Here is a 21,408-nt window from a genome sequence, read left to right as displayed (position 1 = left end):
CACGGGAAAAGAAGCAAGTATGTTCATATTCACCAAGTACTGTGATAACGGCTAGAGCTTTAAAATGCCTGTTTTAAAGTTACTTATTAAGGTCTTCATTGGGAATTTTTTATATATGACCCAGTGTCACCATTTGTTTCATTTTCTCAGTGGTTTCATTGAGAAGAAATGAAAAGTGGTGAAGGCAGGAATAGCAGGGGAGAACACAGACTTGGGGCATGAGTGGGGGACACAGTGGACCATCCCTTTTCTACACACTATTGATGCCTTTTTATGTCCGAAATATTCTTTCAGAGGATTATGCCTCTGTACTTACCTCAAACCCAAATAATGCTGTTGTCAAGGATATCTTTTTAGTGCACAAGTATTAATTACTCTCATCCTAAATGGAATATTTTCACTGATTCTTCTTTGTTAAAGTCTTACAAGTTTCACTCTGTGACTCAATTGTGTTATTTGCTAGAATTTTCCCCTAGATTCTTATTTAACTAAAATTAAAACTAAAAAGAATCCATTGCCCTCCATTCACTTTATTGGGCGGCGGGGGGAGATTATCCTTCTTTCCTTATTCTGTTTTAGGTTTTTTTCCATATTCTGTTCTAAAATTCATGCCGTAATAGGTCTAAACTAAGCAGGAAGCCATTATAATTGTCCTCAGTTCTAATAGCACTTTCAGTCCCAATCTTCAGCTAAACAGAATAGGTTACTTGATGTATTGTTACACAGAAGTTAGCTGTAGGTCTTTTTAGGATCTCAGCTGTCATGTTTTCACTTTGTAGTGCCACTTAAAAGTTTCTGTGTCCAGGCCAAAAGCGGGGAACTGAGGGAAAGGAAAGCTCTGCTGGGGTCTGAGTTGAAACACCAGGTTTGGAGAACCAACACAACGGTTATTTTGAGATAAACAGTAAAATAAAATTCAGCTCAGTATCCAGTTGTTAAGAACCAGATAAATTCTGTGGCCAGCTGTACAGAATTAGCATTTGATGACACTGATGCTTTGAAACAAAGATCATTTCAAGTACTAGATGTGTAAGATCCAGAAGAATCTGGGAGCCTGAAACTACAAAGGGTTTCCGATCCACTCTCAGTGAGAGCTGGAATGCTAAGAACAATATCTGCCCTTCCTGGGACCTGGCCTGTCACAGGGGCGCTCGTCTTATTTAATGACAAAACTGAGCTTGGAGGAGACTTAGAAGTGGAACGAAGGAAGCAGTTTGTGTTTTAAATACAGACTTTGTACTATATCTTGACAGCCAGAGATTTTTTTAAGTTTACAATCAGTGGCTAAAACAAAAGTATTCCTTGCCTACCAGAATAAAGAGCCCCTATAAACTTTTATCCCTTAGCATGTTTTTCATTCTGAATATTAACTAAAGAAGGATAGAGACAATATTTTTTTTTAATTCATTTATTTTTTAAATTAAAAAAAAATTTTTTTTTAGCTGTGTTGGGTCTTCATTGCTGCGCCTGGGCTTTCTCTAGTTGCAGCAAGCGGGGGCTACTCTTCATTGTGGTGCGCAGGCTTCTCATTGTGGTGGCTTCTCTTTGTTGCGGAGCATGGGCTCTAGGCGCGTGGGCTTCAGTAGTTGTGGCACGTGGGCTCTAGAGCACAGGCTCAGTAGTTATGGCACATGTGCTCAGTAGTTGTGGCTCGTGGGCTCTAGAGTGCAGGCTCAGTAGCTGTGGGGCACGGGCTTAGCTGCTCCGCAGCATGTGGGATCTTCCCAGACCAGGGCTCGAACCCATGTCCCCTGCATTGGCAGGCGGATTCTTAACTGCTGAGCCACTAGGGAAGCCCCGAGACAATAATTTTAAAATACAGCACCTCTGTTGATCATTAAATGGATATTTACCCTACAGGAGTAAATTTTGACCAAAACAAATTGTGGTGTTCTAGACTCACGACAACACCAAAAAATCAAATTGTAAGTTAAGTCCTAACCTTACACTTGATTTCCATTTAGTGTAGGGTATTTTGCTCACCTGAAAATAGATATTCCCTAGAGTCCATCAAGGTCCCTCTCTGCTTTATAAAGATCTGTAGAGAGTCAAACAGAGAATCATGAAAGGCCATGATTTGACGGTTTAAATGAATAGTCCATGTGGGGTTCTTCCCTGAAACTCCTCTGATCTCTTAGTTTGGTGATGAGTAAGTTTTATAGGATCATAATTTTTAAGGTGATCAACTAAGCAAACTAGTCAAACAAAAGTAACTTCAAGTTGAGTCACGTCTACGTTGGTGGTGGGTGAGGGAAGCATGTAAGACGCGCTCTAGCGCAGTGCTGTCCAGTAGAACCTTCTATCAGGATGGAAATGCTCTACATCTGTGCCCAGTAAGGAAGTCACTAGTCAGCCGTGGCTGGTGAGCACCTGAACCGTGGCTTCTGTGAATGAAGAACTGAACGTTTTCTTTGCTGGCGCCCTGTGGTTACTGTACTATCAGCCCAACTCAACCATCGTATGCCTCTATATTCAAGTTATTTTTATAGGAATGAGGAATATCAAATTATTTCTCAATTGTATATATTTGGTTTTCTCTACAGAGGAAGAGGACAATAAAGTATTATGAACTGTTATTTGTATAAGTTTGTAAATTTTTTTTAAGAAAGCACTTCAGAAAACAAGGCAGAGAATACGTAGAACAGTGACTACTTCCAAATAATTCAGATAGAACCGAGCTTTGATGACAGGCTTGGTCAAATCAATGCTAAACAGCTTCTCTAAGAAAAGTATTCGATGGATTTATCTACTTTTTCACTAACTTGTCAAATAAACCGTTTTTAATCTTTATTTTTAATTATAAAAGACACAGTGCACAAACTCAAATAATTCCCAGGTGTATCATGTAAAAAGGAGACGTCCACCACACCATAACTACCATAATTCCCATCCCCTAAGATAATTGCGGCTAAAAATTAAGAGAATCTCTCCTGACATTTTTTGAGCACATTTAGAAATCAAAAGCCTTTTCAGGTTCAAATGATGGCTCTGAATTTTTGTTAGGTGTGAACAGTGTGGGAATTCACATTATTGCAGCAAATATCAGGTGTGAATTTACTGGAAATTGTTTTGAGATGTTACTTGGGGATAATAATAGCCAAAAAGGGCTTCCCTGGTGGCACAGTGGTTGAGAGTCCGCCTGCCGATGCAGGGGACACGGGTTCGTGCCCCGGTCCGGGAGGATCCCACATGCCGCAGAGAGGCTGCGCTCGTGAGCCATGGCCGCTGAGCCTGCGCGTCCAGAGCCTGTGCTCCGCAACGGGAGAGGTCACAACAGTGAGAGGCCCGCGTACTGCAAAAAAAAAAAAAAAAAAAAAAAAAAAAAAAAAATAGCCAAAAAAACGTTGGAAAATGAAAAAGGGTTTTTTTGAGGGAGTATGATTAGAAGAAAAATCATGGAATGATGCTGAAAGAGATATAAAGGACCATGGAAATTAAAAGGTAGAACACTTTACAGAACAAAATTTGAGATATGGAAAGATCATTTTAAAAAATATTTAAGACTTTGTAACAAAATCCAAACTGTTCCCATGATTTCATCCTTTGACGTCATGTCTATTTCTCAGGCTTTTCTCAAGCTCTAAAGCACTGGCTAAGTGAATACTTACAGCAGAGGTCACACATGGATGGCTTGGACTTTGTGTCTTGCCGTGTTTGCAAATTTTTTATTTACACTGTAGTTGCCAACTAACATAACCCATATGTCTGTGGACTGAACGTAATTCATGTACATGTGGATTATATATACATACACTTATGGTCCCTAAATACAAAAGTGTATTAATTTCTTTCCTTGAAAATCAGAAAACTGGCAATGCCTTGCCAAATTCCCACATGGCAACAATCCAGACAGGGCCCAGCAGTTCTCCCCGTTGCCCTAATCCTCGCCTGTCTGGTCTTAGACGGATCCCTGCCTGACCCTGCAGACCCCTGCCTCAACCTCCTTGTATGTCACTCTCTCAACATGTTAAGGACATGTTATGCTGCAACTCCTACAGCAAAACATGAAACCTGTTTAGTTTTAATCTGGACTAAGGATCAGGAAACCTGGGTTTCGTTTCTGTCTTATTCACTTTGGATACGTAAGGGTGGTTAAGCTGTTCCATGTCCCTTATCAAATGGGAAAAATACTGTTTTAGGTCAGAGCAATTTGAGGAGATGTAGATTCTATGGAAAATGAAAATACCGTTTGTAATTTAGTTTGAACACTGAAACGTGTGTGTTTTTTGGACCTTAATTTGATCTGGTTTGCATGCCCGCTATTCATCTGATAATAGATGATTGTCATCTGTTAATAATCTGATCATGGCCCTGCTCCCATGTTACACAGAACAGCAGGAACGACCCTGGCTATCCTGGCACTTCCAGCATGGACTTGACCACACTAACCAGTTCATGAAACTCCGTGTTCTGGAAATGGCCACGGTCAGTGAATCTGTACAATTTGGCTTCCAACCTGTTGGCCACTTCTTGTTGTTCCTTCCAAGGAAGGAAAGGATCGTCGGTGGAGCCAAACTGCACAATGTGAGGGCAGTTGGCTTTGATCTTCTCCCACTGCCAGGGGCGGCTGAAGTATCCTATGAGAAGAACACACAACCTCTCAGTGTCGTGGATACTTTCCATCCTCGCCACTCTAGTGAGGACCACGGCAGAGACGCAGGGAATCAGAGCCCAAGTGTGAGTTAGAAGCCCTTCTTCAGTTTTCAGATCCGTAGGGCTTGGTACCATAGCTACTGGTGAAGGGGGAGAACAGGGCTCCGGGGTTCGGTTCTAGACTACAGGTTAGATAGTGGCTCACTGCCCTCTCTAGGTGCCTAACTTATACCTAAAGGTGGGTGGTAAATATTCCTACGTGCTGTTAGATTTTGTGTTAGCCTGTCGGAAGACAGTCCTGTTTTACTACCTGAGCGTGCAGCCCTGTGGCTACAGGAAGGGCTCTTCCGGTTTCTGCCTTCAGACTTACCGCTTGCCCGTTCGTTGTCATCCCCCAGGTCAGACGTGTATGCAGACACTAACACGATAGCACACACCCGGTGGGTCTCTGCGTACCTGGAGGGAGAGGAATGGTGTAGCTGATGTTTAATGTTAAATCTGGTCCCAGAAAGTCAGTAAGCCACCCAAAACTCATTTGATTTAGCTTACAGAAAGCACGTGCTATAGGCTGCTGAGGTTAGTAGGAAAAAGAGCAAGGAAAATGCAGAAATATGAGCCTGGTGGTTAATCACCTCACCTGGGCTACCTGAGTTTCTACTCTGTTTTCAAGGTAGTGCAAACCTCTTCCGTAATTCTTTCTGAATAAACATAAAAAGTGTAATCATTCCCTTTGATGTGTGCATTCGTCGGCATTACTTGGTTAACGTGTGGATTCCCAGGCTCAGCCCAGAGCATCTGATTCAGAGGATTGTGAGTGAGGCACAGGAATCTGCATTCTAAGGCGTGACACCTCCCCAACCCAGGTGACAGATGCAAGTGGTCTGTGACTGTACCATCCCAGAACTGTGCCTCTCTCACACATGCTTGTTTGTGTTGTCTTACCTCTGTCCCCCAAGGGCAGCTCTCAAGGGCAGGTCTGAGCCTTCTCGATTTTTGTGACCCTGTTCCCTAGAACAGTGCCCGGCAAACAGACACTCAGCTAACTGTAGACAGTTCCCTCACTGAGCAAAGGCCAGGCTAAGGAAGGACCTAGAAAGGTAAGAGCTCTAGGAGGCCTTGGTGCCAGGCAAGATTTAGGGTTGGTATTTTGTTCTTGTGCCTAAACTTTTTCCCCAATCTTTTGCTTTGAAAAATGTCAAACTTACCAAAAAGTGAGAACAAGCACCCAGATTCATTAATTTTGCTACAGTTCACCCCTAAATACTTTAGCATGTATCCCCTAAGAACACGGCTGTGCTCTTATGTAAGGACAGTATCATTCTTACACCTAATAAATTTAGCACCAAGACAGTAACATTACCTGTATTCATTTTTCCCTAGTTGAACCAAACTCTTCTTTAAAACATCTTTTCAATCCTAGATTTGGTCAAAGATCACGCATTTGGTTTCATGACTCTTCAATCACTTTTAAATTTGTTTTAAATGAGATTGACGACTTTTAAGAATTTTAGGCCCATTTTCTTGTACATTATCCCCTAAACTGAACTTGTTTCCTCATGATTAGGCTGAGGTGAAACATTTTTGGCAAGATCATTACGTAGGCAATGTTGTGTCTTTCCCACTTCTCCACAACGATGGGCACACGATGCCAGTTTGTCCCATTACTGCTGAGACTGTCAGATTCCCTAGGGTGATACCCCTCAGATCCCTTCACTGTAAAGACACAATTCCCCCTTGTGATTAATAAGTAACTGTGGGGTAGTCCTCTGTATCCTGTTCCCCTATGATCTTAGGCCCCATGGCTTTAGCATCTGGTTTTCTCCTTGCCTACCTTAACTTTAGAAGTTAATTTTTAGAAGGTTCCTGACAATCCTACAATAAATTTCAGGAGTCTTTAAAAGAAGCCACATCGTTATTAGCCAGTGGCCTGAGAAAAATTCAGTTGGCCTTGGGTTAGCACAGATTTCAGCATAAGGGGCTTTCTTCATTTTCCAGACAACCCCTGGCACCTTATAAACACTATGTACCATAATTCTGTAGGTCCACATCGGAAAGCATTATTCTCGTAGCTTCCACAGGTATGGCTGAAAGGTTATGGAACTTGGCAAGATTTCTCTGACAATCGACTCACATGACATCCTGAGGGGCTGCTGGGGACAAGAAGCCACACAAAAACCATAATCCTGGGACTTCCCTGGTGGCACAGTGGTTAAGAATCCGCTTGCCAGTGCAGGGGACATGGGTTCGAGCCCTGGTCCGGGAAGATCCCACATGCCCCAAAGCAACTAAGCCTGTGTGCCACAACTACTGAGCCCAAGTGCCACAACTACTGAAGCCCAAGCACCACAACTACTGGAGCCCGCGTGCCCAGAGCCCGTGCTCTGCAACAAGAGAAGCCACTGCAATGAGAAGCTTGCGTACCGCTATGAAGACCCAACGCAGCCAAAAATTAATTTTAAAAAAACCATAATCCTTTGTCATCTAGCCTCGCAAATACAGAGGAAACCCAACCCTAACAGGCTATTCAGCCAGCTCCATCCTTACACTCCAGGCCTTATAAGCCTGCAGGGTGACGTTCTAATGGGGAGCAGCAGGGAGGCGCCCATGACCCCTGGGGGCTGGGGCTGGCTGCGGGGTGGGGAGGGTGGTGGAGGGCGGTGCAGGTAACAGCCTCCACCCTCCAACGGGGAGTTATCAGCGCCTACCATATACCAGACACTCTGCCAGGCACCGGGATTTCGTGTCAGAGTGAACAAAGCCCCACCCTCATGAAGCTTACATTCGACTGGCAGGAGACAGACAAGAAATGAATAGGATGTCAGGTGGTGAAAAGTGTTACAGATAATAAGGGGGTCATAAGATATAAAGGGGGTAGGATTCAGTGGGGTGAGGCTGCTGTTTCACGTGGAGTGATTACAGAAGGCCTCACTGAAAGGGGACATGGAGCAGAGACCTAGAGAGGAGAAAGCCATGCAGGTGTCTGGGGACAGAGAGTCCAGGCAGAACAGCGGGAAGCACAGGCCTAAGGAAGGCACATGCTCGGCGTGTTCAAGGAACTGCACCGAGGTCTGTAAACCAGGCTGGGGGCAGCGAAGGGGAGACGGCGGAGACGACACGGCGGGCGGGGGGGCGCTTGAAGGCCGAGAAGTTCTTCTGAGGGTGACGGGAGCTGCTGGGGTTTGGAGGCACTTGTGTTTTAAAAGGGTCACTGTATCCCAGTAAAAGCAAAGTATCTTTTTAATCCACTAACCAAACCAGGAAGGAATTAGGACAGATCCTGTTACCACTCACTGTCTCCTCTGCAGTGTAAACTTAAGATGTGCATGAAGTATTTCCCAAGCAAGCTTGACTGGAGCCCACAGGGGTAGGGGGGATGGTGACAATTCAATAAGGACCACACCTCATGGCTGCAATGGCGCCAGAACTGTGGCCTATGATGATGGTCTCCTCGTCACAGTGCAGCTCCGTCTCCATGAAGGGCAGCCAGATGCTCTCTCGAGCTGTGACTAAGGTTCAGGGGAAAGAAAGAGCCCGTCACTCAACAGGGACAGTCCAACGCTGCCCACCTTTCTAACAGAGGACCATTCAGCAAACCACAGGACCACAATGGGGGATGGGGCTGTTTTAATAGGGCCAAAGTTTTATGTGTTGCTGTCTGAAAGACTCAAATCTGTAATTTTGGTAAATAGTTTTGTTTTTATTTTTAGCATTTTCTTGAAAGGAAATACTAAGGAAATAAAACTCTGAAGTTAAATGTAAACTTTCCCACTTAAAAACAAAAATCCTCTTGACAATATTGTCTCTCAAGTTCATGTCCATATATATTCTTTCTTTCCAAAAAGGAAATTCCTGAGACAAGTCATAGGCACTCAGAACAAAAGTGGCCACGTTACATTTTCTAATATTAGGATCTCATAGAGATGCTGTAAGTTTTGTCATACCTCTGCCTCAAATGAAACACCCATAAATTTTGTCTGAAAATATTTGACTTATAGAAGGGAAGATCTGTTGCTTACAAAGTTGAAAATTAAATTCTTCCGAGCCCAGGTGCTCTTCTTGATCCTTACTAGAATTTTCTATCATGTTTTTTGGTTTGCACCCTCCTCCCCCAAATACTTGCCATCATTCACTCTGAGGTACGTATTCCCTTACGCTTCTCTGCTAGGCTATTCCTCTTCTCTACCGGAAAATGACAAGATCAAAACCCAACAAGAGGAGGCTTTTTAAAGACACATTTAAAAAACTTACTTGGGTCAGGCATGTTTTTAGCCAAACACTGGAAGCCAGGTATCTACGATATGAGGGGGAGAAAAAAGCTATAATAAAGAGCTTAATTACAACTAATACTTTGCTAATAAGAAATGAGACACCTGATATGAGCTTTGTCAATTCAATAAGCAGTTGTTTATATCATGAAATGAAGTGGGGTAAGTGCTACAGGATTACATGTGAATATACAATCCCTCCTCATAAACTCCATCTGTCTGTAGTTCTCTATCTAGCCAGCTCTGCAGATATCTTCATATGTGCAACTGCACATGTACATTTATCACCGCTGGCATATACATATAGAGAGGGCATAATATATTCTAGACAAACTGACCTGGAGCCAATGAGACTATGCTCCAGGGAGTAGGTAAAATGTGGTACATAAACGTGGTACAGAAAGTTGGAGATCCAATCCTCTTGGACAGCTGCAGCCCTGACCTTTTGGTTTGTAGCTCTAGCCACGGCTCTCAGCCACAAGCCTGGAATTTTATTCTAGAGACCCACTCTAGAGCTCTAGAGGTTGGCAACTCAGGAAACAGTCTTATTGCCTAGTTATGGAAGAAGGTTTAAAAAAAAATCAAGATGCACAAGACAGCCCGCAGTTAGATGCCATTTTTATAAAGTTCACAAAGAGGCCAAATTTAACAATATATTGCTTAAAGGATACATACATAGGTTGAAAAGTACATTAATTTACTTTTTAAATTAATTTTTAAAAGCGAAACAAAATTTTTTAAATTTCATATGGCAGGGAAACGGGATGGAGGGACATACAGGTGGCTCTGAAGGTACTGATAATGTTCTAGATTTTAGTTTGGTGAGAGACCCTCAAGTATTGGTTACATTATGCTTCATAATGTACGTACGTGTTATACATACATCCATTGTAAATATCAATATTGCATATTAAAATGTTTAAAAATCCGAGACAGGGCTTCCCTGGTGGCGCAGTGGTTGAGAGTCCGCCTGCCTATGCAGAGGGCGCGGGTTCGTGCCCCGGTCCGGGAGGATCCCGCATGCCGCGGAGCGGCTGGGCCCGTGAGCCATGGCCGCTGAGCCTGCGCGTCCGGAGCCTGTGCTCCGCAACGGGAGAGGCCGCAACGGTGAGAGGCCCGCGTACCGCAAAAAAAAAAAAAAAAAAAAAAAAATCCGAGACAGAGAGCAGAGAAGAGAAGACAGGTGTAGAATTATCTGGGAGTCCCATATCTGAACCCGCAGGAGATACGGGGAGCGGGCTCCGTCTCCAGTTTCTAGAGGTGGAGCTTGTACTCTGAGCCCTGAGAGGAGCCCTCCTGGCTGTTTCACCAGCCGAACTTCCTCCACTACTTGTAGAGTCTAAGACGGGGTTCCCAGCAGGGCTCTGCACAAGGGGGTGGGAGCGGGGAGCCGGTCTCTCCGGTCTTTCCGGTCTCTCCCGCGCCAGCCCGACCTCCCAGTACAGCGCGGCGCGTTTCCTACCTGCTCCAGCCCCCTCTTCACCCAGCCGTACCAGCCGTGGGTGGTCACATCCCCGCCCCCGTTCCCGGGGACGATCACCGCCTTGCAGGGCGCCGCCATGAATGCAGCCGACCTGAGGCGCTCAGAGCGCGTGCGCGACCGGGGAGCCTGCCCGTGGCATTCTGGGAATTGTAGTTTCGGGGCGCCAAGAGCGCACCCACTGAGCTTCTGGTTCCCTACTGCACAGGGCAGCCGCAGACAAACCTTGCGGGTTTCCAGCAGCTGTAAGTCACCTTTCACTTGCCTCTTACTGGCGCTTCCATTTCCCCCCCTTATTTGGGACAGACTGTGACATGCCCAGAATGTGTTATCTCTTACCTAGACTAACTGATATTTGTATAGAAAAGTATGTTTTAGTTTCAAAGCAGAACAACACAACCCGTTTTCTTTGTTGAGGACTCCTGATTTCAAAATAGTTCTTAATAGAATAGTCAATATCAGCCAATAACAGTCAATACCAGCGCGGCATGGCAAAAAACAAAACAAAAAACAAAAAGAAAATTAGGACTCAAACACTAGTTCTTAAAAGAAAAGCTTTGCTGAAACCCTTCGGGGCATTTCCGGGTTTTGGGGGGCATGAGCCACCCATTACCTTGCACAGCCCTTCAATAAACCTTTCTCTGCCCTAAACTCTGACGTTTCAGTATTGTTTGGCCTCGCTCTGCGTCAGGCACATGAACTTGTGTTCACTAGCATATCTAGGGGTCCGTATATCCAAAACACTGAATGGTTCATCCTGGTTTTTGTACTGAATTCCTTTCAGCGTGTGTTGTAGGTCGGCTGCAGTGGCTCATGACTTGATCCTTATAGAACTGGATGGCAGACAACATTGTTTTACACTCTCTATGTGTTTGTGCATCTGTATGCCTTCATGGCTGTAATCGCAAAGGTCTTCACCTCTTGTAAGAGTGTGAAATGGTTTACTAACTTTGGAGTTCTAACAAATTCGATTATTACATCTTTTAAAGAAGTTTTGTTCTCATTACCTCTTGCCATATTAATTATTTTAAGCTGGTTATTTTCTAAGAAACAGCAGACGTGGAAAAAACTCTTAGCCAAGTAGGAATTATCCTTTTGTAAGACACATTTACATTTGTAAGGGAAATCTCCATTTGTAGGTTGTCTCCCTCTTTGTACTAGAAAGAGGATTACCACATCTCTATAAAGTTATCAGTGGAGAAGGCAGTGACTTAAATCTGCTCAACAACCTTACCCTTGTTTACTGCGCTTTTCCTGGTGACTTCCCATAACTGACTCCCCACCCTCAATGTCCTCTTTTGTCTTTAGCTGAGGATGGTTTTTAAGGTGAGGACTTCAATCATTTTGGCAAGTTACTCATTTTCCCTAGGTCTCTCCCATGTATACATGTTACTAAATTTCTATTTAATTTTCTCCTGTTAATCTGTCTCATGTCGATCTAATTCTCAGGCCAGCCAGAAGAACCTAGAAGGAAGGAGGAAATTTTCTTCCTTCCCAATGCCTATCAAGATAACTACACAGTTGCATAAATCAACTATTCCTAAAATTCACTATTCCTAAAGTAAGGAAATCAAACTTCTTATACATTAACGTGCTAGATTTAAAAAAATCCTTCTTACAGTAATTTCTAGTACTAGGAATCCAGGTTCAAATAAGTCAAGCAAATTTTTGGCAATTGATATTTTCTTAATGTTTGGTTAAAAAAAAACAGCTATGTCTTTCTGTAAAAGAGAAGAATAAATCTGACTCCACACTGGATCTGTTTCTTTTACTTTAACCTTTGTATTCTATTGCTTTTGCTTCAAGTTAATCACTAAAGGGATGTTGCCTACAGCTTAAAGTATACATAATGGCCAAACTCGAGGAATTCTGCCTCCCATGCCTGAGTGTTTAGCTCACAGGAAACATCCCGACCAGGCTCCCCTGTGAATGGCTGCAGGAAAAAAAGAAATTAACACATCCCCTCCGGAGTCTGGCTGGAACTGAGGCAGGAGGTAGATGGGCCCCAGGCTGAACAGTTTCTCCCCTGGGGACAGAAACTCCATAAAAGCAGGATGATGGGGCTTCCCTGGTGGCGCAGTGGTTGAGAGTCCGCCTGCCGATGCAGGGGACACAGGTTCGTGCCCCGGTCCGGGAAGATCCCACATGCCGCGGAGCGGCTGGGCCCGTGAGCCATGGCCGCTGAGCCTGCGCGTCCGGAGCCTGTGCTCCGCAACGGGAGAGGCCACAGCAGTGAGAGGCCCGCATACTGCAAAAAAAAAAAAAAAAAAAAAGCAGGATGATGGAGGAGGCTGGGCTCTGCCCAGATAAGAGATAAAAGACCACATATTCCTCATTCTTGAAGTCAAGGAGACCTCCCTGACTGCGCAGAAAGCTTCCTTGGAGGTCAAAAAGGGAGGGGGTGCCACCTCCTAGTATGTGACGTCAACTACCCATAGGCCTCTTCACTAGAATCCATCTTGGCTAAGAGATGCGCACCCACACAGGGGAGAACCCTGAGATATACCAAATTCGGACTCAGAACCAGACAAAACAAGATGATTGGTCAGAGGAAACCATGGAGAAATGCCCCATAAAAGTGATTCAGACTGCCACGAGGGCATGACTCTCTCCCTGAGCCCGCCCGTGTGGCTCTCCACACGTACTGTGTACCCTTTTCCCTCTTAATAAACACTTTACTTGCTTCACTACTTTCCGTCTCTATGTAGTTCATTTCTACACAGCTGATGGGCCGGGGCCTTGTCACTGGCCACTGGTCCCTGGTGGTCTGGTGGCTGGGATTCAGCGCTTTCACTGCCGCGGCCATACCTCAATCTCTGGCTGGGAACCAAAATCCTGCTGCAAGCCGCTGCAGGCCGAGGCCATCCGAGGTCAGAACCAGACTCCTGGCTCTGCGACTTTCTAAATAAAGTCGCTAGTCCTTGCCCCAACTCATCTCTCAATTGGCCTGTTGTGCGGCAAGCAGCACCAGCTCGGACTTGGTAACATCTTCTCACTGTGAAGTATGATACAAATGTGTATTGTATCTTAACTGAGTGCGTCTCTTTACTGAGAGAATAATTGATTCGAACTTCCTGAACTTATACCAGTTTAAGTATTAAAAAACCTACTATTACTCTTACATAATGCTTTAGATACACTAAAAGTGTAAACTTGTTCAATAAAACAACCATTATTCGACAAATTTTTAATATTAACAGCAATTAATTTCATAGCACATCGGCTTAAAACTAACTTCTATGATTTGTTAGTCACTTAAAACTTTGTACTAGTATTAAATTGAGCTAATTAATTCTTGGACGCCTTGATATGCTTTAAGCATACTTTTAAGTTTATATAATTTTGCTTATTTTTATATGCTACAGACGGGCTATATCTTTGGGTCAGATTAATAAACTGGTTGGTTTTGCCACTTATAAGAAGGGGTAAAAAGGCCATGGTGGCTGTAGAAAGCCGTGCTCTATGCAGTTTGGTGTTTCGTTAGTCTCTTAAAATGTTTGACTACGACAGTTCCCAATTATTCACCTTCTCATGGAAGGACGACAGGGATCGAGAGGGATTAGCCTCTGCGATAACGCCAGGCTCCGCAGAGAGCCGGAAGGCACCTGTGCGCGAACGAGGGAAGGAAACCCTGCAAGGTGAGGAAGAATAACTACACCTGTTTAACTGACAGGACTCCTGCGCGCATGCGTCCCCACGCTCAAGGCTCACGCTCCCTTAGCCTCGCCCCTTTCTGCGCGCCGACACCTCCTTCCGGCCAGCTTCGGTTTCCTCCGCGAGGAGCCCCGCCCTCTTCCGGGGCCACACGTCAACGTTCTCGCTTCCCGGTAACTAAGGCGATGAGAGGGACTTCCCACTGAAGCGAGCGGACGTCTTATTGGAGTAGGGCGAGCTCCTGAGGCGCGCTGGCTGCGCCTAGGAAACAGTTTCCTAGGCGCCTGTGTTTCGTGAAGCAGAAAGGTTTAGAAGTGAACGTGGAGAAACGTGTATTCTGAGTAATTGTGATTTTGAAGAGCCAACCACGTCTGCCTTGCCCTGTTCTAAGATGGCGGCGCAGCCTTTCTAAGTGTCTTGCTTCCGCTCGCCCGCCGGGGAGGCGCTCTTTGATTGGCCAGCGGGCGGCGCCGCGTCGTGACGCACAGGGCGCTAACCAATCGGCTTAGGGCTGAGCTGGACTTGGCGGTGGGAACTGGAGCCCGGCTCTTGCAGCGGTGGGTGCGTACGGCTGCGGCCAGGTGAGCGGCTCCGGCCAGGTGAGTGGGGAGCACAGGTTATTAGAGGCCGAGGGCAGGGACCGGAGTCTCTGCTAGGGGCGGGTGGGTTGCTTGTGGGGCGAGGCCTTTTCCCGGCGGTCAGAGGAGCGGAAGGGCCCGAAGACCCAGGGGTCTGCTGAGAGTGACGTGGTCCCAGCCAGGTGGGGCGGCCGGCTGGCCGGATTCTGGCGCAGAATCCCTCGGAGTCGCGGGGGACGGAAGGACCCAACGTCCAGTTTACAGTTGAGGAACTCGAGATTCAGGTTAAATGACTTATGCTTCGTGACAGAGCCGGAGCTAGAACCCAGGTCTTCGGACTCCCTTTAAGGGTTAAACCTTGCTTTACCTTAGTTGTGTCCTGAAAAGTCATGCCTTAACGTGGAATGAATGGTACAGATTTTTTTTTTTTTTTTGGCACATACGTCTACAGGATCTTTACAGTTTTACTTATTCATTCATTCAGCTGTTAACCTATTCTGAAAGCCTTCCCTTTTGAAAATATGGTGTTAGTGGTAGACCCGTCTCTCTAGAAAAATGCACCTTGGCTCATGCACACAAGTTTGCATGCAGTTTCAGAGGACTTATTGACCCGGTGAAGTCCCCTGTTGGCTATGTGCCCAGTTAAGAATCCATGCTCTTGAGGGAGGGAGTGAGCGGAAGAGGCAGTGGGAAATGGAGAGCGCAGGTTTTAATATGTGGATGCCTGGGGACATGGGATGGAGATAGTGCCTTTTAATAATGAACTGTTTTGAGGGCCTCCCTGGTGGCGCAGTGGTTGAGAGTCCGCCTGCCGATGCAGGGGATACGGGTTCGTGCCCCGGTCTGGGAGGATCCCATATGCCGCGGAGCGGCTGGGCCCGTGAGCCATGGCTGCTGAGCCTGCGCGTCCGGAGCCTGTGCTCCGCAACGGGAGAGGCCACAACAGTGAGAGGCCCGCATACCACAAAAAAAAAAAAAAAAAAAAAAAAAAAAAAAAAAAAAAAATAATAATGAACTGTTTTGAGAAGGAAAACAGCCACTTAATGAAGTCTACCGAGGTGCTTGCTGAGAATTGGGATGTTAGAACTTGCTTTCATTCCCACCTGAATTACCCTTTACTAGCCAGGAAGCTGCAGAAGTGTTTTCTGTGTACACAGAACTACAGTTTCCCGCTTTTGCCAGAGATAACAAATAGATGCCTTAGAGTTTCAGTTGGAACAAACATTTGGAATTTTTGTGGTCTGCGTTGTGTGTAATAGAGTAATTCATTTGCATTTATAGCCCTATGTTGTTCCTTAGTCCAAATTAACAGTATGGCACTTCTCAAAATAGCTTGGAGACAGTCATTATTCAGCATTGCATAAGTGAGCACTAGAGGCCACTTACAGAGTCTTTTTTTAAAAAAATATTTATTTATTTTTGGCTGCGTTGGGTCTTTGTTGCTGCGCACCGGCTTTTTCTAGTTGCGGCCAGCGGGGGCTACTCTTCGTCGCTGTGCGCGAGCTTCTCGTTGCTTTGGCTTCTCTTGTTGTGGTGGCTTCTCTTGTTGTGGATCACGGGCTCTAGGTGCGTGGGCTTCAGCAGTTGTGGCACGCGGGCTCAGTAGTTGTGGCTCACGGGCTTATTTGCTCCGCGGCATGTGGGATCTTCCCGGACCAGGGCTCGAACCCGTGTCCCCTGCATTGGCAGGCGGATTCTTAACCACTGAGCCACCAGGGAAGCCCTATAATAGATTCTTTAATTTCTTTTTTCCCCATGGTTCTCGAGAGTTTTGTTCCCTTGAACGCTAATAGCTGAAGTGTGTGTTAGCCTAGATTTTAGTATGTAAACAGGATGGAGTTGGCATTATCTGGGTTTGAAAAACGTACTTAGTCTGAATGGCTGTTTTATTAACTGGAATCTTCCAAGGCATGAGCATAAGCGACTGTGGTGAGGGGACAGGAGCTGGTGAGGAACTCACTTAGCATAATAGCAAGTGTGCCTTTGTAATTTTGGGGATCCCAAGTAGAAGTACCTTGGCTAAGAACTGGTAGCTGTTCTTGTTGTGAATAGGATTCGCACTTCAGTATCCAGTTCTTTTCTCCATAATTAACAACGGAAGGAGGGAAAGGGGAAAAAACCAAGATCGCTTGGAAAGTAAATTATAATACAGTATTTACTGGAATAGAGCAAGGAGGAAAGGGGGTCAGGGAGGAAGGTAGCTGGTGCTGAAACAGGGTTTGAGACTTAACCCTTGGGCACGGTGCTGAAATTGGCTTGGCTGAGATGATATGTGATCCAAGAGGAGATTTAAATTACTATTATTCACCTACATGCAGCTTAGAGATAACCAAATGATTGTAAGCCTTCTGCCCCTTTTATTTTTTTAAGGCTAGAAAGGAGGGTTGAGAAAGGAATGGGAGAGGTAGCTGTGAAGTTAATTGGCTCTTGGGGGTCAGAGAGAAGTGAGATGTTGTCATCCTCCAGTGACAGGTTCTTCCAGACTAAGTGTTTAAGAAACGTGGTGTTAGGTGGTCATCTTTTTTTGAAGTTCAGTTGAGAATTTCACATATGATTAAACTTTATCTTTAGTGTTTTTTTTTTTTTTTTTAGACAATGGCAACATACCTGGAATTCATTCAGCAGAATGAAGAACGCGATGGCGTGCGTTTTAGTTGGAATGTGTGGCCTTCCAGCCGTCTCGAGGCTACAAGAATGGTTGTTCCCCTGGCTTGTATCCTTACTCCTTTGAAAGAACGTCCAGACCTGCCCCCTGTGCAGTATGAACCAGTGCTTTGCAGCAGACCAACTTGCAAAGCCATTCTCAATCCACTTTGGTATGAATTCTTTTAAAAACTAGTAAAAATGATGAATACAGTAAATTATGACTTTCCCGTGATTCTCCTAAAAGTGACTCAGTTGGGCAAGATGTCAAATTTGAGATGAGTAGTAAATGGTGAGAGTCTTAGGTGATCAATGTTTGTGGAAATCTCCCTGGCCTGATATTCCACATAGAATTAGAACTTATGGGAATGAGGTGGAGGTAGAGGGAAAGGATTTGTAATTTTTTGTTTTTCTGATTTTCAGTTTGCTTTTGCCTTAACTGTTGATTTTATTGGTGCCTTTTTAAAGCATTTTCCAAAAAATATCCAAAAGCTTTAGAGAGTTTTGTTGTACCTACCTGGTATGGTGATGCTGTATGGCAGGAAGAGGTAATAGGCAGAAGAAATTCAAACTCTTGATGATTTTATTGTTAAGTGTTAACTTCTTTGTGCCTGAAATGGTGACCTATGATAGCTCTCTTAAATGTGGGCACTCTGAAAGAATTTTTAAACAAGTGAAGAGTGTCATAAATACTCTTTAAAAGATAAAATTTTTATATGAAGGAACATTTTTTACTTCATTCTCTTTGCTCTTACTTGGTGTACCCATGTATAAGATGCTGCTGCTCTTTTAAAATAATAGCTGATCGTTAATTTTGTAAATGTAGAAAGGGGGGAAAAGCAACTATAAAGCATTATCTTGAACCAGTTCTAGGAAGTGTATCAACCCAGAAGCATTCTGCTCAACTTCTTCAAGTGAACTAAGTGTGGTTAAAGTCTGAGTTGTTTTTCCTGTGTGTTAAATGTCCTTTTAGTAGTAAAATTTCATAGTTTCATATATTTGAACAATAAAGACATTAGAAAAATCATAAAGAGTATGTTTAGATAACAGGGAAAAAGGAAATAGCCTATAATTTTTATAACTCATGAATTTCTAAATATTATCTAGGAAATCGGAAAAGAGCAAAAAGGATTTAGTAGTTGTTCATTGTTGCTGCTTGAAGGAGCCTTTCGGCGCACTTAGCAGCCAGAACTCTAGCTGCAGAGAATGTGTTGCATACCTTCATCCATTGAGGCACCCACACAGGAACACACATCCGTGTGATTTACTGAACAAGAAGTTTACACTTAAATGCTTTCTACCTTAAAAATGAAAACGGTATCTGGTTGTAATATTTATTTTTCTCACAGTCAGGTTGATTATCGAGCGAAGCTTTGGGCTTGTAATTTCTGTTTCCAAAGAAATCAGGTATGTGAACTGTAATTATTTTACAAGTATTCCCTGTGTTTCCATTTAGTTGTCCTACTCTGAAAAAAATTAAGTGAGGTTGAATTTGTGTCTGCCCTGGCACAGGGCACCTGTCAAGGTGATATTTCTTAAGCCTAATATTGAATGTTGAACATATGTGATTTTTGTTTTGAATGGTCATTCAGTTTCATTATATGAGTCTTTGTCTTTGCTGCGGAGGGGACATAGATTTCCTTTTTTTTTTTTTTTTTTTTTAATAGGTTTTCTGTAAGCACTGAGTATGTTACCCTAGAAAACAGATAAGGTGTTTATATTACATTTGACTTCAGTTTATTCTAATTGGATAGTGTACATTACTGGATTTTCATTTTCTGATCTTTCTAACTTTTAGGGTCAAGTTGATCTTGTTTTGATTTAAACATTTTTAACTACTAAACTAGTAGCTCACAAACGATGAGAGAGACTTTTCTTTGAAATGAACTGTGCCTATGGAGGAAATATTCAAAAAGTGGATTATGGTGATTATTGCACAATTCTGTGCATTTACTAAAAATCATTGAATTGTACCTTTAAAATGGGTGAATTTTATGGTATATAAACTACACCTCAATAAAGCTGTTAGAAAATAATTATGCCCAACATAATATATAGTGCTCTAGCAGATCTTAAGATATTAATAGCATCCACTTGTTTATTCTTATATTTGGTCATAATTGATTAACAGTCTCATTCTCAGATAGCACACACTGAGTCCAGTGGTGAAGAGACCAGTGTGCAGTTGATGACTTTTAAGTATAGTCTTGGGAATTAGAAGCAGATACCGTACAAGATTTATCTCCCTGGGCGATTCAGAGTATATGCAAATCTTAAAAACATTCCTACCCCCTATTATATTCAGAATTGATGTCTGTTTAATGTAATTTATTGTTAAAATTATAAGACATCTAAAGACAATGTCAACAGAGTAAAAGTCCAACCCATAGAATGGGTGAAAATATTTGCAAATCATGTGTCTAATAAGGGATTAATATTCAGAATATATAGAGAACTCCTAATACTCAACAACAACAGGAAAGCCCAACTCAGAAATGGACAAAGGACTTGAATAGATATTTCTCCAAAGACGATAGACAGATGGCCACTAAGCACATAAAAAGATACTCATCGTCACTAATTATTAGTGATGTTTACCAAATGGTCCAGCATTCCCACTTCTGGATATATACCCAAAAGAACTGAAAGCAGGGTCTTGAAGAGATGCTTACACACTCATGTTCATAGCAGTATTAGTCACAATAGCTAAAACATTGCGACTGATCCGAGTGTCTGCTGACAGGTGAATGGATAAGCAAATGTGGTCTGTATGTTCAATGCAATATTAATAGCCTTAAAATGCAAGGTGTTCTGACTTATGCTACGTGATTGAACCTTAATGATATTACTGAGTGAAATAAGCCAGTCACAAAAGACAAATACTGTATGATCCCCCTTGTATGAGGTACTTGGAGCAGTCAAATTCATAGAGACAGAAGGTAGAGAGGTGGTTGCCAGGGGCTGGGTGGGGGTGATGGGGAGTTACTGTTTAACAGGTTCAGAGTTTCAGTTTTGCAAGATGAAAAAAGTTCTGGACATGGATGGTGGAAATGGGTGCACAACATTATGAGTGTATTTAAGACCACTGAACTGTACACTGAAAAAAGATTAAGATGGTCAAATTTACCACGATTTTTAAAGATTGGGGAAAAAAATCAGTGTACAAGCTACAAATTTAAAATGTTTTTAGAGAAAAAACAAAACACCTATGACATTATGTTAAGCACCAAAAAGCAGGTTGCAAAATTGTGTGTATAAGGTGACCTCAACTGTGCTTAAGTAGAAAAAGTGTGGAAGGAAATACACCGGGATGTTGACAGTAGCTGCCTCCAGGTGATAGGAGCACGGGGGCGGGGCGGGGGGGAGTTTGTATCTTTTATCTTATATTTTTCTTGTACTTCCCAGTTTTTCTACAATGAACATGTATTACTTTATTGATAACAGCTAGAGTAGTAAACCCAAATAAAAGCTTTAGTCTTCCATGTAGATTATTGATGAGACAGCTAAAATTTCAGCCCTTAATTTGCAGGGCAACAATTTGGAAATAGTTTTTAATAGTGTGTGTTTTAATGATTTAGAAGTTACAAGATAACCTGAAACTGCATTAAGAAAAAGTTCCAGTGTGATATAGATATAGACAGGGTTATAGATTTTTAATTCTGATTAAAAAATGATTGATTGATTGATGCCCCAGGTCTTAGTTGCAGCATGCAGGATCTTTAGTTGCGGCATGAGAACTTTTAGTTGCAGCATGAGAACTTTAGTTGCGGCATGCACGCAGGATCTTGTTCCCCGATCAGGGATTGAACCTGGGCCCCCTGCATTGGGAGCTCACAGACTTACCCACTGGACCACCAGGGAAGTCCCTTAAATTCTGATTTTTGTATTTTAGTAACATGTTCTACATTTTGTGCTTTCAGAATTAATATGTGGTCATTAACTATTTTTATAAATGGAAACTAAAAGGCATAATGTATCTTTCAGCCCTCATGAAGCATTGCTTTGTTTTCTTCTCTTCAGTTTCCTCCGGCTTATGCAGGCATATCTGAGGTGAATCAGCCTGCTGAATTGATGCCCCAGTTTTCTACAGTTGAGTACGTGATACAGGTAATTGTTTGTTGCGCATTTAAGGAGCAGTGTTAAATTGAGCTTCTTTTGAAATACTTTGTCTTCTGTGTCTCTTGCCTGTCTGGAC

General features: G+C 43.4%; 2 protein-coding genes across 3 annotated transcripts in view; one reads left to right on the top strand and one right to left on the bottom strand.

Annotated features, from left to right (window-relative positions):
• Nucleotides 1–4,350: 4,350 nt before the first annotated feature.
• RBBP9 (RB binding protein 9, serine hydrolase) lies at nt 4,351–10,419 on the bottom strand (the record flags this gene model as incomplete). Its single annotated transcript, XM_079719776.1, has 5 exons — nt 4,351–4,577; nt 4,964–5,049; nt 7,994–8,099; nt 8,842–8,884; nt 10,321–10,419. The coding sequence occupies 5 exons, from the start codon at nt 10,417–10,419 to the stop codon at nt 4,351–4,353; spliced, it is 561 nt and encodes a 186-aa protein (XP_079575902.1).
• A 6,746-nt stretch (nt 10,420–17,165) lies between these two features.
• Nucleotides 17,166–21,408, top strand: part of SEC23B (SEC23 homolog B, COPII coat complex component) — a gene marked incomplete at its 5' end in the record, with an annotated part of 40,251 nt that continues 36,008 nt past the window's right edge. For both annotated transcript variants that reach the window (XM_079719678.1, XM_079719677.1), the window contains 3 exons: nt 17,166–17,386; nt 18,563–18,620; nt 21,234–21,320. In XM_079719678.1, coding sequence (XP_079575804.1) covers nt 17,166–17,386; nt 18,563–18,620; nt 21,234–21,320 — 366 coding nt within the window. The remainder of the gene's footprint in view (nt 17,387–18,562; nt 18,621–21,233; nt 21,321–21,408) is intronic.

Source organism: Hyperoodon ampullatus (assembly GCF_949752795.1).
Source record: "Hyperoodon ampullatus genome assembly, chromosome: 14".
NCBI lineage: Eukaryota > Metazoa > Chordata > Mammalia > Artiodactyla > Ziphiidae > Hyperoodon > Hyperoodon ampullatus.
This window is presented reverse-complemented; position numbering and strand designations above follow the sequence as displayed.